Source organism: Hemicordylus capensis, chromosome 17 (genome assembly GCF_027244095.1).
Source record: "Hemicordylus capensis ecotype Gifberg chromosome 17, rHemCap1.1.pri, whole genome shotgun sequence".
NCBI classification, from domain to species: Eukaryota; Metazoa; Chordata; class Lepidosauria; order Squamata; family Cordylidae; genus Hemicordylus; species Hemicordylus capensis.
The window spans coordinates 5,534,866-5,546,376 of NC_069673.1; the positions used below are offsets into that span (position 1 = coordinate 5,534,866).

General features: G+C 48.4%; 1 protein-coding gene across 6 annotated transcripts in view; it reads left to right on the plus strand.

Annotated features, from left to right (window-relative positions):
- Positions 1-9,396, plus strand: part of TMEM268 (transmembrane protein 268) — a 62,973-nt gene extending 53,577 nt beyond the window's left edge. For 5 of the 6 annotated variants that reach the window (XR_008312836.1, XR_008312837.1, XR_008312834.1 and 2 more), the window contains exon 11: positions 8,912-9,015. Coding sequence is in view for 1 of the 6 variants with exons in the window: in XM_053282651.1 (XP_053138626.1) it covers positions 8,912-9,017 (106 nt within the window). In the remaining 5 variants the exon portion in view is untranslated. Of the gene's footprint in view, positions 1-8,911 lie in introns of all 6 variants that reach the window. The other variant, XM_053282651.1, reaches the window with a different exon arrangement.
- The last annotated feature ends 2,115 nt before the right edge of the window (positions 9,397-11,511 follow it).

Sequence of the window (11,511 nt, forward strand, 5' to 3'; positions counted from 1 at the left end):
GCGCCAGGAGCAAACTCCTTTCCAAGTGGGACTCTCTCCCAGCCTTACCTGGAGATGCTGCCAGGGAGTGAACCTGGGACCTTCTGCAGGCAAAGCAGATGCTCCACCACTGAGCTAAGGATTAGCAATCTGGTGTAATGGATTTTAAATAAAAATGTACAAGTACTCAGATGTGTCAGGTGGATGGATCTTTGTATAATCCGATAACTTGTTTGTGTGTGGGGGGGGGGGGGGGAGTGGCCGTGCCGTACGAAAGGATGGCCAGTTATAGGCGTCAAACTGAATATGTTCCATTGAATAATCATGTCTCATCTCCTAGAAAACCATTCCCATAGTTCAGTGGCAGAGCACCTGATTTGTGTACAAAAGGCCCCGTGTCCAATCCCTGGCAGCATCTCCAGGTAGGGCTGGGAAAAACCTTTGCCTGAATCCTTGGCGAAGCTGCTGCCAGTCTGGGTAGACAGTCCTGAACTAGATGGACCGAGGGTGTGACTTGATTTATCACAGCTTCCTATAATCCTATGTTCTTGACCAATGTTCCCAGTCAAGGTCGTGGAACACCATCAGACAGACAGACAGACAGACAGTCTCTCTCTCTCTCTCTCTCTCTCTCTGGAGTGTTGGACAGGTCTGTTGTGTTTCAAAGTACAGAAATCCTGGCTCATATGAGTTCAAATGGTTTTGCCAGTACGTATACATTTCCTGATCAATTATATGTTCAATTGCATACATATAAACATACTGATTATTTGTTTTAATTATATCCCACTTGCGGTAAAAAGAACAAAGTGGCTTACATAGTCGAAGTCCACAAAAACAAGTGAGGTGGGGGGACGGGACAGGACCTTCAGGGAAAACAAGAATGTCATCCTCGAAAAGCAGTGAGAAAAGCAAAACGCAACACCTCAGAATCAAAGAGGAAACCCTGATATATCAAAGCCAAGAGTTTTCCATCTTTAAACACACACGTCTGCTACAGAAGGCCTCGTTTTGTGATGGGTCATCTAGTTGTATTTGTTGCCATTTATATTTGCCGCACAACTCAGAAATACTTTCTACCACATGCATTATCTAGATGGGCAGGTAGTTGGTAACAAGGTGGAAAGGGAGTATGTGCAAATGCTAGCCACGTGTTTTAAAAAACTGCCTCCCAATATTTCTCAAAAGGCAGAAATAGGGACTGTGATTTGGTAGGGACTGTCCCAGGGAAAAAGGGCAGATGGCATGGGCGCCCAAGGAAGAGATCCAGCAAGAGAGAAGCAGAAGCTCTGTTCCATTCAGCCAAAACAGCTGGGCTGCAGTAACCATTTCTGTTTCTATAAATGCCCTCCCAGTTAGATTCCCAAGAAGAAATGCAAAAAAAGGGAAAGCGCCAGACCCAGATTGGAATTTTTGCCCCCAACGGAAGGTCAAAGAAGGAACAATCAGGCAGAATCTTGTAGACAGAGTGGCGCTCAGTGTTCATCCAAGGATAAGCTGAAATGTTAAAGAGATTTTCAGTGGTCCTCCCAGGGTTTCTCCATATCACATTGTCACATCAAAGCTTTCTCCCCATATTGCACTGTCCCACCAAAGAATATTTTCCTATTTTTTAAACAATTATTCATTCATTTCATTCATTCATTCATTTGGTTTATATACCGCCCTTCCAAATGGCTCAGGGTGGTTTACAACAGGATAAAGGATAAAAATAATTAAAACCAGTTAACAATTAAAATCAAAACTATAAAAACAGAATCACAGAATAAAACCAATTAAACATTCAAATAGCTAAAAAAAACAAAAAAACTGGAAAACCAGGACAACCATTTAAAACAATTTAAAACAGTTTACAGTAATTTAAAAACCCTGGAAGGCCAAGCCAAACAGATAGGTTTTAAGGTCTCTCCTGAAAGACAGTAATGAACTCAAATTACGGATTTCTTCCGGGAGTGCATTCCACAGCCCAGGAGCAGCTACAGACAAGACCCGCCTCTGAGACGAACCTCCTCAGTTGACCTTAATGTGCAGTGGGAATCATGCAGATTATTCCAACATCCCACACATTCACTCCCCCCCTCCCATATCACATGATGTCAGTGAAAAATATTTCCCTATATCGCACCATCCTACCAAGTATTTTCTGCAGAACAGGCTTTTTACTTATGGCAATACTGCTTTCCATAGAAAGAATTAGTGCTTGTTACTAGCACATGTGGTTAAAAACCAAACAAACTACTACCAGGGGTTAGTGTCACACCTAAATGACCACTTCCCCAAATTCCACCCGCATTGACTCATCCCTCTCTTCCCACTAAGGGTTCTCCAACATCAATTTTGTCAAGATCATTTCCTCTGGTTAAGGAATCCTGAAAAGTTCCTCTTTAGTTAAGTGTGATAGAAAGCATAGCAGGGTGGAACATTGGGAGCTGCCTTCTACTGAGTCAGACTCTTGGTCCATCTAGCTCAGTTTTGTCTACACTGATTGGCAGCGGCTTTTCCAAGGATTCGGACTTCCCCCGCCCTGCCTGGAGATGTTGCCAGGGATAGAACCTGGGACCTTCTGCATGCAAAGCAGATGTTCTACCACTGAGCTGTGGCCCAATTTCCAAAGGTGGCATACATGGGTCTCCCATCCAAAAATTGGCCACACCAAGACTTGCTTAGCTTCAGCAAGGTGGCTGTATTGTGTGCCCTTAGACTGTGCTGCGGGACCCTCTTAAAAGAGACAAGTCATGCCTTAAGAATGTAAGAAGTGCTCTGCCGGATCAGAGAGCACGGGCACATCTGTTCCGATGCCCTGTTTGCTGATGTGCCCAGGAAGCTCACAAATCGGATGTGGAGGCAATAGTAGTCCTCCTCAGCCACTTACCACATCCTTGAATGCCTTACTCAGAGGAGTAATAAATCCGTTACTCAGCTTCTGAACATGGAGGTTCCTCTTTCCCATCATGGCAAATAGCAGCTGATAGACCTCTTTGGCTTCTGGAGAATAGAGGGTAAGATACATGGGAGGTGTTCATTGTAGCTCAACATTTCTGAACCTACTCAAGTTGTGCTTGTTTTGATGTGTACAAAGCATAGACCTCTGGCTTTGGGAAGCTTCTTTTGAGGGGATTTGGGAAGCTTCTTTTGCTTATGAAGACAGCCCTGGTTTACTAATCATTCTTTTGATGACAACTCCCTCCCAGGAGGGAGGAGAGCTTGTCTTGTGGTAGCGAGCATGAATTGTCCCCTTAGCTAAGCAGGGTCCACCCTGGTTACAATTGAATGGGAGACTCCATGTGTGAGCACTGGAAGATCTTCCCTTTAGTGGATGGGGCTGCTCTGGGAAGAGGAGAAGGTTCCCTCCTTGGCAGCATCTCCAAGACAGGGCTGAGAGAGACTCCTGCCTGCCACCTTGGAGAGGCCACTGCCAGTCTGGGTAGACAATACTGAGCTAGACGGACAAACTGTCTGACTTGGTATATGGCCGCCTCCTTTGTTCCTAAAGCGGCAACCTAATTGGTTAGCCCCCATTTCTGAAGTGTAGACCATCCGTCATCCACCCCCTTCACTTTGGCCCTGCTCCTAGACTGATGCCGTGCCACGAACTGCCGTCAAATACTTCCCATGGCAAGACTGCAGGTGTGCTACTCAGAGGTTCCTTCCTGCCCGAGCAGAATATCTGTTACAGGGAGAAGCTGTGCCTGGATGGGATGCCACCTGCTTTGCATACTGGATGTCCCAGCATCAATCCTTGGCATCTCCAGTTAGCCAATCATAGAGAGAGAGCAGGTATTGGGAAAGACCCTTGCTTGAGCATTCGGAAAAAACCCCGTCATTGAACAGTAAACAGGTCTGGGCTAGAGGAACTCACAGCCTGATTTGGCATAAGGCAGCGGTGTATAAATAATGTCAAAGAAAGCTGGAAGGCCAATGCATGTCCTTGTGTTGCTGACAGGGATTTGTGCCTCTTTAGATTGCTGCTTGGCTCCGTCCAAAACCACTGACCCCACTTCTGTCTCGATGGCTCACTACGGGGGTCCTTCCCAACCTTGGGTCCATAGATGTTGTTCAGCAACAAACACCATCATTCCCAGCTACAACATCTGGAGACCCAAGGTTGAGAAGGACCCCTATATGCACGATGACTACTGCTACTATTACTGCATGCATATTTATATACCGCTCAACACAATTCTCAAAGCGGTTTACATAGAAAAATAAGTCATGCATCAATAAGATGGTCCCCTGTCCCCAAAGGGCTCGCCCTCTGAAAAGAAACACAAGGTTTCTTCCCTGCAGTGCGGGAACCCTGCCAAGCACCCACCCTGATGTTCTCTCCTCTGTGCTCCGCAGCATACACTGTGCACCAACACCCCAACGCGCTGGGTAGGTCCCAGCCTCCTGCCCACTTAATGACCGCCCACTTAACGCCGAAGCGGTTGGCGAACTAGTCCGTGGGCCGTGGGCCAGCAGCACTGACTGATCTGCCTCCTCCTCCAGTCCGCCCGCTCGAATCAAACGCCCGCCATGCCCCATGTGTGGGCCAGCCCTGAGTTCCAGTTCCCAGGCCATCTACACAGTATGAGTCGCTGCCCAATCCTAACCAGCAAGGTGGCAGTCGGGCGGCCGCCTTTGATCAAGGGCTACGTGAGTCCCAACCACATCCTCCAATCTGGCGTGAGGCTGTGAGCAGCATCCTTGGATCAGGGCCTACGTGAGTCCCAACTCACACGCCTTTGAGTCAGTGGAAGGAGCTGTTTCCCAGAAAGCTCTCGTCATGCTTGCCTCAAGACCTGAGCATTTTCCTGCCGCTCATCCCCTTTCCTTTATGTCAGAGGGCCTCCGTTGGCATTGCTGCCTGAAAACCAAAGGTCAAAAAGTAATATTAAAGAGCGATCGGGGCGGGTGGGCGGTGGTGGTGGGGACAGCAACAGGAAACATTAGCTGGACAATCTCAGCACCAGTGGGGGTGGGGGGGGGGAGAGAGAGAGAGAGAGAGAGAGAGAGAGAGTCAGAGTCAGTCTGTTCGTTCTGTTTATTTATGGGGCCGGTGGCCAGAAAAATATATACATACAGCTCAAACAGTAACAATAAACTAATCCATGTATTTGTGAACCTTATAAATTCTAACCAGTCGGATACACTCTTACTTCGAATTCTAACGGCAACAAGACAAGCAATGTTGACAATTCATCTGGGCAGCCAGGGTAATTTGCTAGGAGGGGCACTATTAATTCATAATAAATGTCCCTGTAGAAACTGCAGTATAATAAACACATAATAACACATGGAGGACTCTCTCTCTCTCTCTCTGATGTGCACAGTTGGGATGTTAAATTCCATTCAAGTAATATCTGGAGAGCTGGTCTGGTGGTAGCAAGCCTGGATTGTCCCCTTTGCTAAGCAGGGTCTGCCCTGGTCTGCATTTGAATGGGAGACTCCATGTGAGCACTGTAAGATATCCCCCCCAGAGGATGGGGCCAGGGGTGTAGCTATAACTGAGCCGATGGGTTCAAAGAATCCAGGCCCCCAAGCTCCTGAGGGGCCCCAGCTCCACCCCTCCCTATCTTCTTCATTATCTCCTTCACTCCAAGGGGCTGCTGGAGGCCCCCCCTCTCCCCTAGTTATACCCCAAGGGCACCTGCCTGCTTGCATGCAGAAGACTCCAAGTTCCCTCTCTGTTCCTTCTGTGAGCAAGCATGCAGGCACTCTTCCCAGAGCGGCTCCATCCCCTGAGAGGGAATATCTTGCAGTGCTCACACCTAGTCTCCCATTCAAATGCAAAACCAGGGTGGACTCTGCTTAGCAAAGAGGACAATTCATGCTTGCTACCACAAGGCCAGCTCTCCTCCATCGATCTGCCAATTGTACTTGAAAGGTTTGAGTTTAGAACACGGTAACTATTTTTAAGTCAATGAATTTAGGTAAAGCTTGAGAAGTGAGAGGTATAGATAACCAATTTTGTTTATAAATAGTCTCTGTTTGTGATCTTCTTGAAAGACAGCGTTCAATTTGTATGCTTTGTGAAGAATGATATAAGAAGGTATACTCTATTTTTTATTATGTCAGGTAGCATGATGTGTTGTTGTTTGGTTTCTCGGGGAGTAGCGCCTCTCTTCTTTGAGGTGAAGAGCTGGACTTGAGGTAGCGAGCATGAATTATCCCTTTGGCTAAGCAGAGTGTGCCTTGGTTAGCATTTGGATGGGAGACTACATGTGAGTACTGTCTGCTGTGAGATATCCCCCTGAGGGGATGGGGCTGTAGCTCAGTGGAAGAGCATCTGGTTCACTCCATGGCAGCATCTCCAGACAGGCCTGGGAAAGACTCCTGCCTGAAACCTTGGAGAACAGCTGCCACTGTAGACAATCCTGAGCTAGGCGGAGCAAGGGTCTGACTCAGTAGAAGGCAGCGTCCTATGTTCATTGCTGGCCACATCCCTCTATTACTCATCCTTGGGGAGCCTCAGCCCCATCCCTCCCATCTCTTCTTCTCTTTGTTTTCCTTCAAACCCAAGAAAACCCAAGAATTTTTAGTCCTTGAGTCTTTAGCTTACAGGGATTTTTTTTAAAAGTACCTTTTCTGTAACCATACAAACATATGTGCTGCTTCCATACCTAGAGAGTTTCCAAAATGTGTAGAAGCAGTTCTCTTATTTTGTGGTGGCCCTGTTTTCCTTTCAATTTGAGAGACATTTAGGCCGCATCTGTATGTAACCCAGAACTGGCGTTGGATGGGCCAAATGTTCCTAAAGTGTTACGTGTGAATGCATGCAAATGCGGGTTGGAGTGGTGACGCACCCGAGGTTTCAGATTTCTGACTCCATTCTGAACCCTGGGGTTGTAATGTGTTCTGTTGCTGCAACCCGAGGTCTGACGCAGCCTGCGTTGTGTCCGAATCCGGAATCAAAGTTGAGGGAAGAAGCTCGTCCCCTGGATCCAGCCGCGACTGGCTGTACAGGCTGTCCTTCAAGCCAGAAGGAAGCCAGCTCAGCGAGTTCCCCCTTCTCTCTGCAGTCTCACTGAATGCAGAGATCGCTTTCTGTTACGTCTGAATTTGGAAGGGAGGGTGGGGGGAGTGGAACCGCGGTTCCACGTTATGTACCAATGTGGCCTTAACGACTTTAGTTCATACATAGGAAGCTGCCTTGAGTGACTGCCAGGTTTCAAGACAGTGAGGTCTTTCCCCACCCTACCTGGAGATGCTGCCAGGGATGGAACCTGGGCCCTTCTGCGTGCAGATCAGGTGCTCTACCACTGAGCTACGGCCCTATTGGGGAGGGTCAAAACCCAAGATCTAAGACTAGTCAGTCCAAGACAGCCCTAGCTCAACTGTGGTGGCCTCCTAATCTTTGGTGGTTCTTTGTTGAGGTTAAGACAGGGAAATTCCAACACACGCACACACTGACCTCTACGTTCCTCAATGCTCTGTGGGACTTTTTTGGTCTGGTCCCCTCCTTATGCAAATCTCACCCACTAACCTCAGGTTCCAGTATCTTGATTCCAGTCCTGTCATTCACCCCTTACTTCAGCCACCTGCCCATGGGCTTTCTAAGAATGAAGGAGACTGCTTAGTTCTTGTACAGGTATTTATTCACATGGAGTGTGTGTGTGTGTGTGTGTGTGTGTGTGTGTGTGTGTGTGTGTGTGTAGAAAGATCACAGGCTGCACCCTGACCTACACACTGTCCTGAGAAGCCCTGAAAGGAATCCTTGTATATAAAGTTCTCTTTTTGGGGATGTGGGGGGTAATTTTTAATGTTGCAAAATATGCAAAACACATAGAAAACCACCCCACCAAACTTCGAGGGACACCAGAAGGAATAAGAATAGGAGTGGAAAGATAGACCAGTTTTGTTCCTCAAATATAAGAAGAGTAATTGGATCACATTCTCAGATAATTCTGAGATGCATTCAAGAGGGAGAACTTAATAATGCATTAGGAATATGAGTATTGCTGGTAATTAATGCCAGAGGCAGGCATTATTATCAGCAACTGGACCATCAGCCTTGCAAGCGGAAGGTCCTCGTTGCAAGCAGAAGGTCCTCGTTTTAATCCTCGGCATCTCCAGGCTGGGCCGGGGGAGACCCCTATGTCTGAAGCACTGCAGCAATGGTGGCCAATATGGGTGGGTTGCGGGAGACACCTTTAACTGTAAATTACTAGGTGCTTTTGCTGGCCACGCAAAGGGCCTCTGACAGCTGAGTGGTGGAGCTGAGGAGGAGAGGTTGGCACCTAGTAATTCACAGTTAAAAGTGCCTCCGGCCACTGCTGCCCACTGGCAGTGCCCTCACCGGTTGCCACTGCGCGGAGATGCTACCAGTCAGTGAAGACTGAGCTAGAAGAAGCAGGTGGTTTTGTTGGAGATGGTGTTCCAGTGACATCGACCTTTCGCACTAACTATCCCAGTGACCACTTGGGGCACTGGGCATAGAGGTGGTTAGGGAGGGTCTCCTTGCCTGTCCCTGCTTGCCTCTACTCTATGACCCCTGCCTTGGCGCAGTGGGGAAATGCTTGACTAACAAGCAGAAGGTTGCCGGTTCGAATCCCTGCTGGTGTGTTTCCCAGACTATGGAAAACACCTCCATCAGGCAGCAGCGATCTAGGAAGATGCTGAAAGGCATCATCTCACACTGCACGGGAGGAGGCAATGGGAAACCCCTCCTGTATTCGACCAAAAGACAACCACAGGGCTCTGTGGGTGCCTGGAGTCGAAATCGACTCGACGGCACACTTTACTTTCTACAAGAGAGAGGGCCTTATTGGTGGTAGCACCCCATCTTGTCCTACCTGGTGTCATCACTTTCTTATATACTGTAGTATAATTCGCACTGGAGTCTGTCTTTTTCTGTTCCACTTTGGCCTTTGGCCGAAAGCAATAAAGATTTGACTGATGGACTGGAGAAGTAATTTGCTTATTTTGCTTTTCTGATTGAATTTGTATACAGGGACCTATGGAGAACCTGGAACACGGAAACTCCTTGGCTGAGGGAAACCACCCCCTGCTGGACTCTTGTTCAATCCATGCCGCTCCAGAAGGCGCTGCGGGCCTAATAAATCAGAGAGCATCTGATGCTGGCAGTGTATGGATTTTACCGTATTAATAGGAAAGGGCTGGGGCTCAGTGTGAAAGCATCTGCTTTGCCTATAGAAAGCCTTCTGTTCATGTATTTCCATGTAGGACTGGGAATCACCAGCCTGAAGTCCTGGAGAACTGCTACCAGTCAGTGTAGACAACTTGTGTGCCAGGAGTCGAAATCGACTTGATGGCACACTTTACCTTACCTTTACCTTGACTCCTCAGGTACTTCCTGAGTTGAGTCAGTCCCCGTCCATCTCCCCCTGCCCCCCAATTCATTATGTAGCTATTAGACAGGATCAGGTCTTTCCTCTCCAAATGCATTTCACCAATAAACTAGTTAAGTAATTTAGACTCGACAGTGGTTTTATTGGTGTTTCTTAAATAGTTGCCACAGCTAGACGCCACACTCTGGAACTGGAGAGGATGCTTTCGAAAGGACCCGGCTGGGATACGTTGTACTTTCTTCAAAGGGAAAAGCAAATAACCATACATACAGAGGCGCTCTGACCCCTGGACTTTGGGGCCAAAGCCCAGGGTCTCCATATCCCCTGGGGGCCCCTAAATCCTTTTTAGTCCTTCCTGAGTGATGTGGTTTGTGCCCTAAAGAACATACTTATTTAAAAAAATGATGCTTAACTTGCGGGGGGGGGGGCGTCCACTGGCCTTTAGGTCCATGGTCCGAAATTACCTAGGTCCACCTCTGATTCCATACAACAGATTGGACTCAGTAGAAGGCAACTTCCTGTGTTCCACACAATTATGTCAGCAATTTCTAGGTGAGAGAAAGAAAAAAAAAGGGAAAAAAAGGTGGGGGTTCTTTTTATTCAAAACAAAACAAAAAGATGATTCCCTGTCCCCAAAGGGCATACAGTCTAAACAATATAGCACAGCCCACCTTCTGCTGCCTAGGCAGTTGTTAGCAGAGCCTGTTATAATTATGACGCATCAGAATGGAAAGAAACTCCCTGAAATATTTAATTTATTTTGGGAAGTCGCTGGGCTTCTCTTGAATTCTTGAATGCTCTCTCCGTGGGAGGATCCCAGGTCTCTGCTTTGCATGTCTCGTCGCCTGAAATTTCTGTGCCAGCAACTTTAGAAACCCCTTGAAAATTTCAGCGTGTCTAAAGGGAGCTGCTTTTGCTTTCTTTCAACATGTCCACGTGTCTCTCTTGGGGGATCCCTGAACATCGCTTTGAATGGCACTTTTTTGAAAACATCGCTTTGTCAACTAAGTCTGGAACTGAGCCAGGAAAAGGGTCATGTGATCCTTAGGAGAAAAGATGCCTGTGATCCTTAGGAGTTGGAGCTGGAGCTGAAGCAATACTGAGCTAGATCGACCAGGGTTCTGACTCAGCAAAAGGCAGCTCCCTGTGTCCATCAGGCACGTTTATCGCTCGGTGGCAGAGCGTCTGCTTTGCATGCAGAAGGTCCCAAGTTCAATCCCTGGCAGCATCTCCAGGTAGGGCTGGGAGAGACGCCTGCCTGAAAACCTGGAGGAGCTGCTGCCAGTCTGTGAAGATAGTCCTGAACTAGAGGGGCCAATGACTTGACTCCGCAGGAGGCAGCTTCCTCCTACGTCCCCATCTCAGGAACCCTGGAGAGTTGCTACCCGTCATGAGCTAGATGGACCAATGGCAGCTTCCTGTATAGCCAGGCAGCATGGTGGGGAGATGATCGAGAGGCACTCCTTCTGCTCAGCTTGAGAGCATTACAAGCATTGGTATGAGGCCATAGCTCAGCGGCAGCGCAGAAGCGCCTGGATTTGCTTCTTGGCAGCATCTTCAAGTAGGGCTGAGAAAGGCCTGAAACCCTGGAGATCCACTGCCAGAGCTTGTTGAGGGAGACAGACCTGTGGTTTGACTGGGTATAAGCCAGCATCATATGTCTGTCTGTACCAGAAGCTAGGGGAACACTACCTAGGGGAACTGCGAAGCCAATGATCCGCCACGGAGCTATACATGTGCCTCCTGGGTTACGGCCACATCCCTTGCCGCCTCTGCTAACTAGGCAACGAGGCACCTTTTTAATGTGGTGATTCTCTTTATTTAGCAGGGGGAGAGCAACTGACTCTATCCACCCCAGCACAGCATCCCTCCGGTGGCTGTTGTCTTATGAGTCTTCTTTAGATTGTGAGCCTTTGGGGACAGGGATCCATCTTATCTATCTGTCTTTCTATCTATCTATCTCACTAAGACAGTCCATGCGTGGATGAAGGGGAATGCGTCGCGGAAATCTCACGAGAGCCGCGGAACTCTCGCGCCACGCCCAGCAGCAGGGTCGTAGCTATAATTGACCGAAAGGGTTCAAAGAACACGGGCCCCCAGCTCCTGAGGGCCCTCCAGATCCCTCCCTCCCTATTTTCTTCATTGTCTCCCTCACTCTGGGGGGCCGCCCGAGAGAGGGATGAACATGGGGCCCCTCTCGCCTCGCTACGCCCCTGCCCGGCGGGGAAGGAAAGCGCTCCTG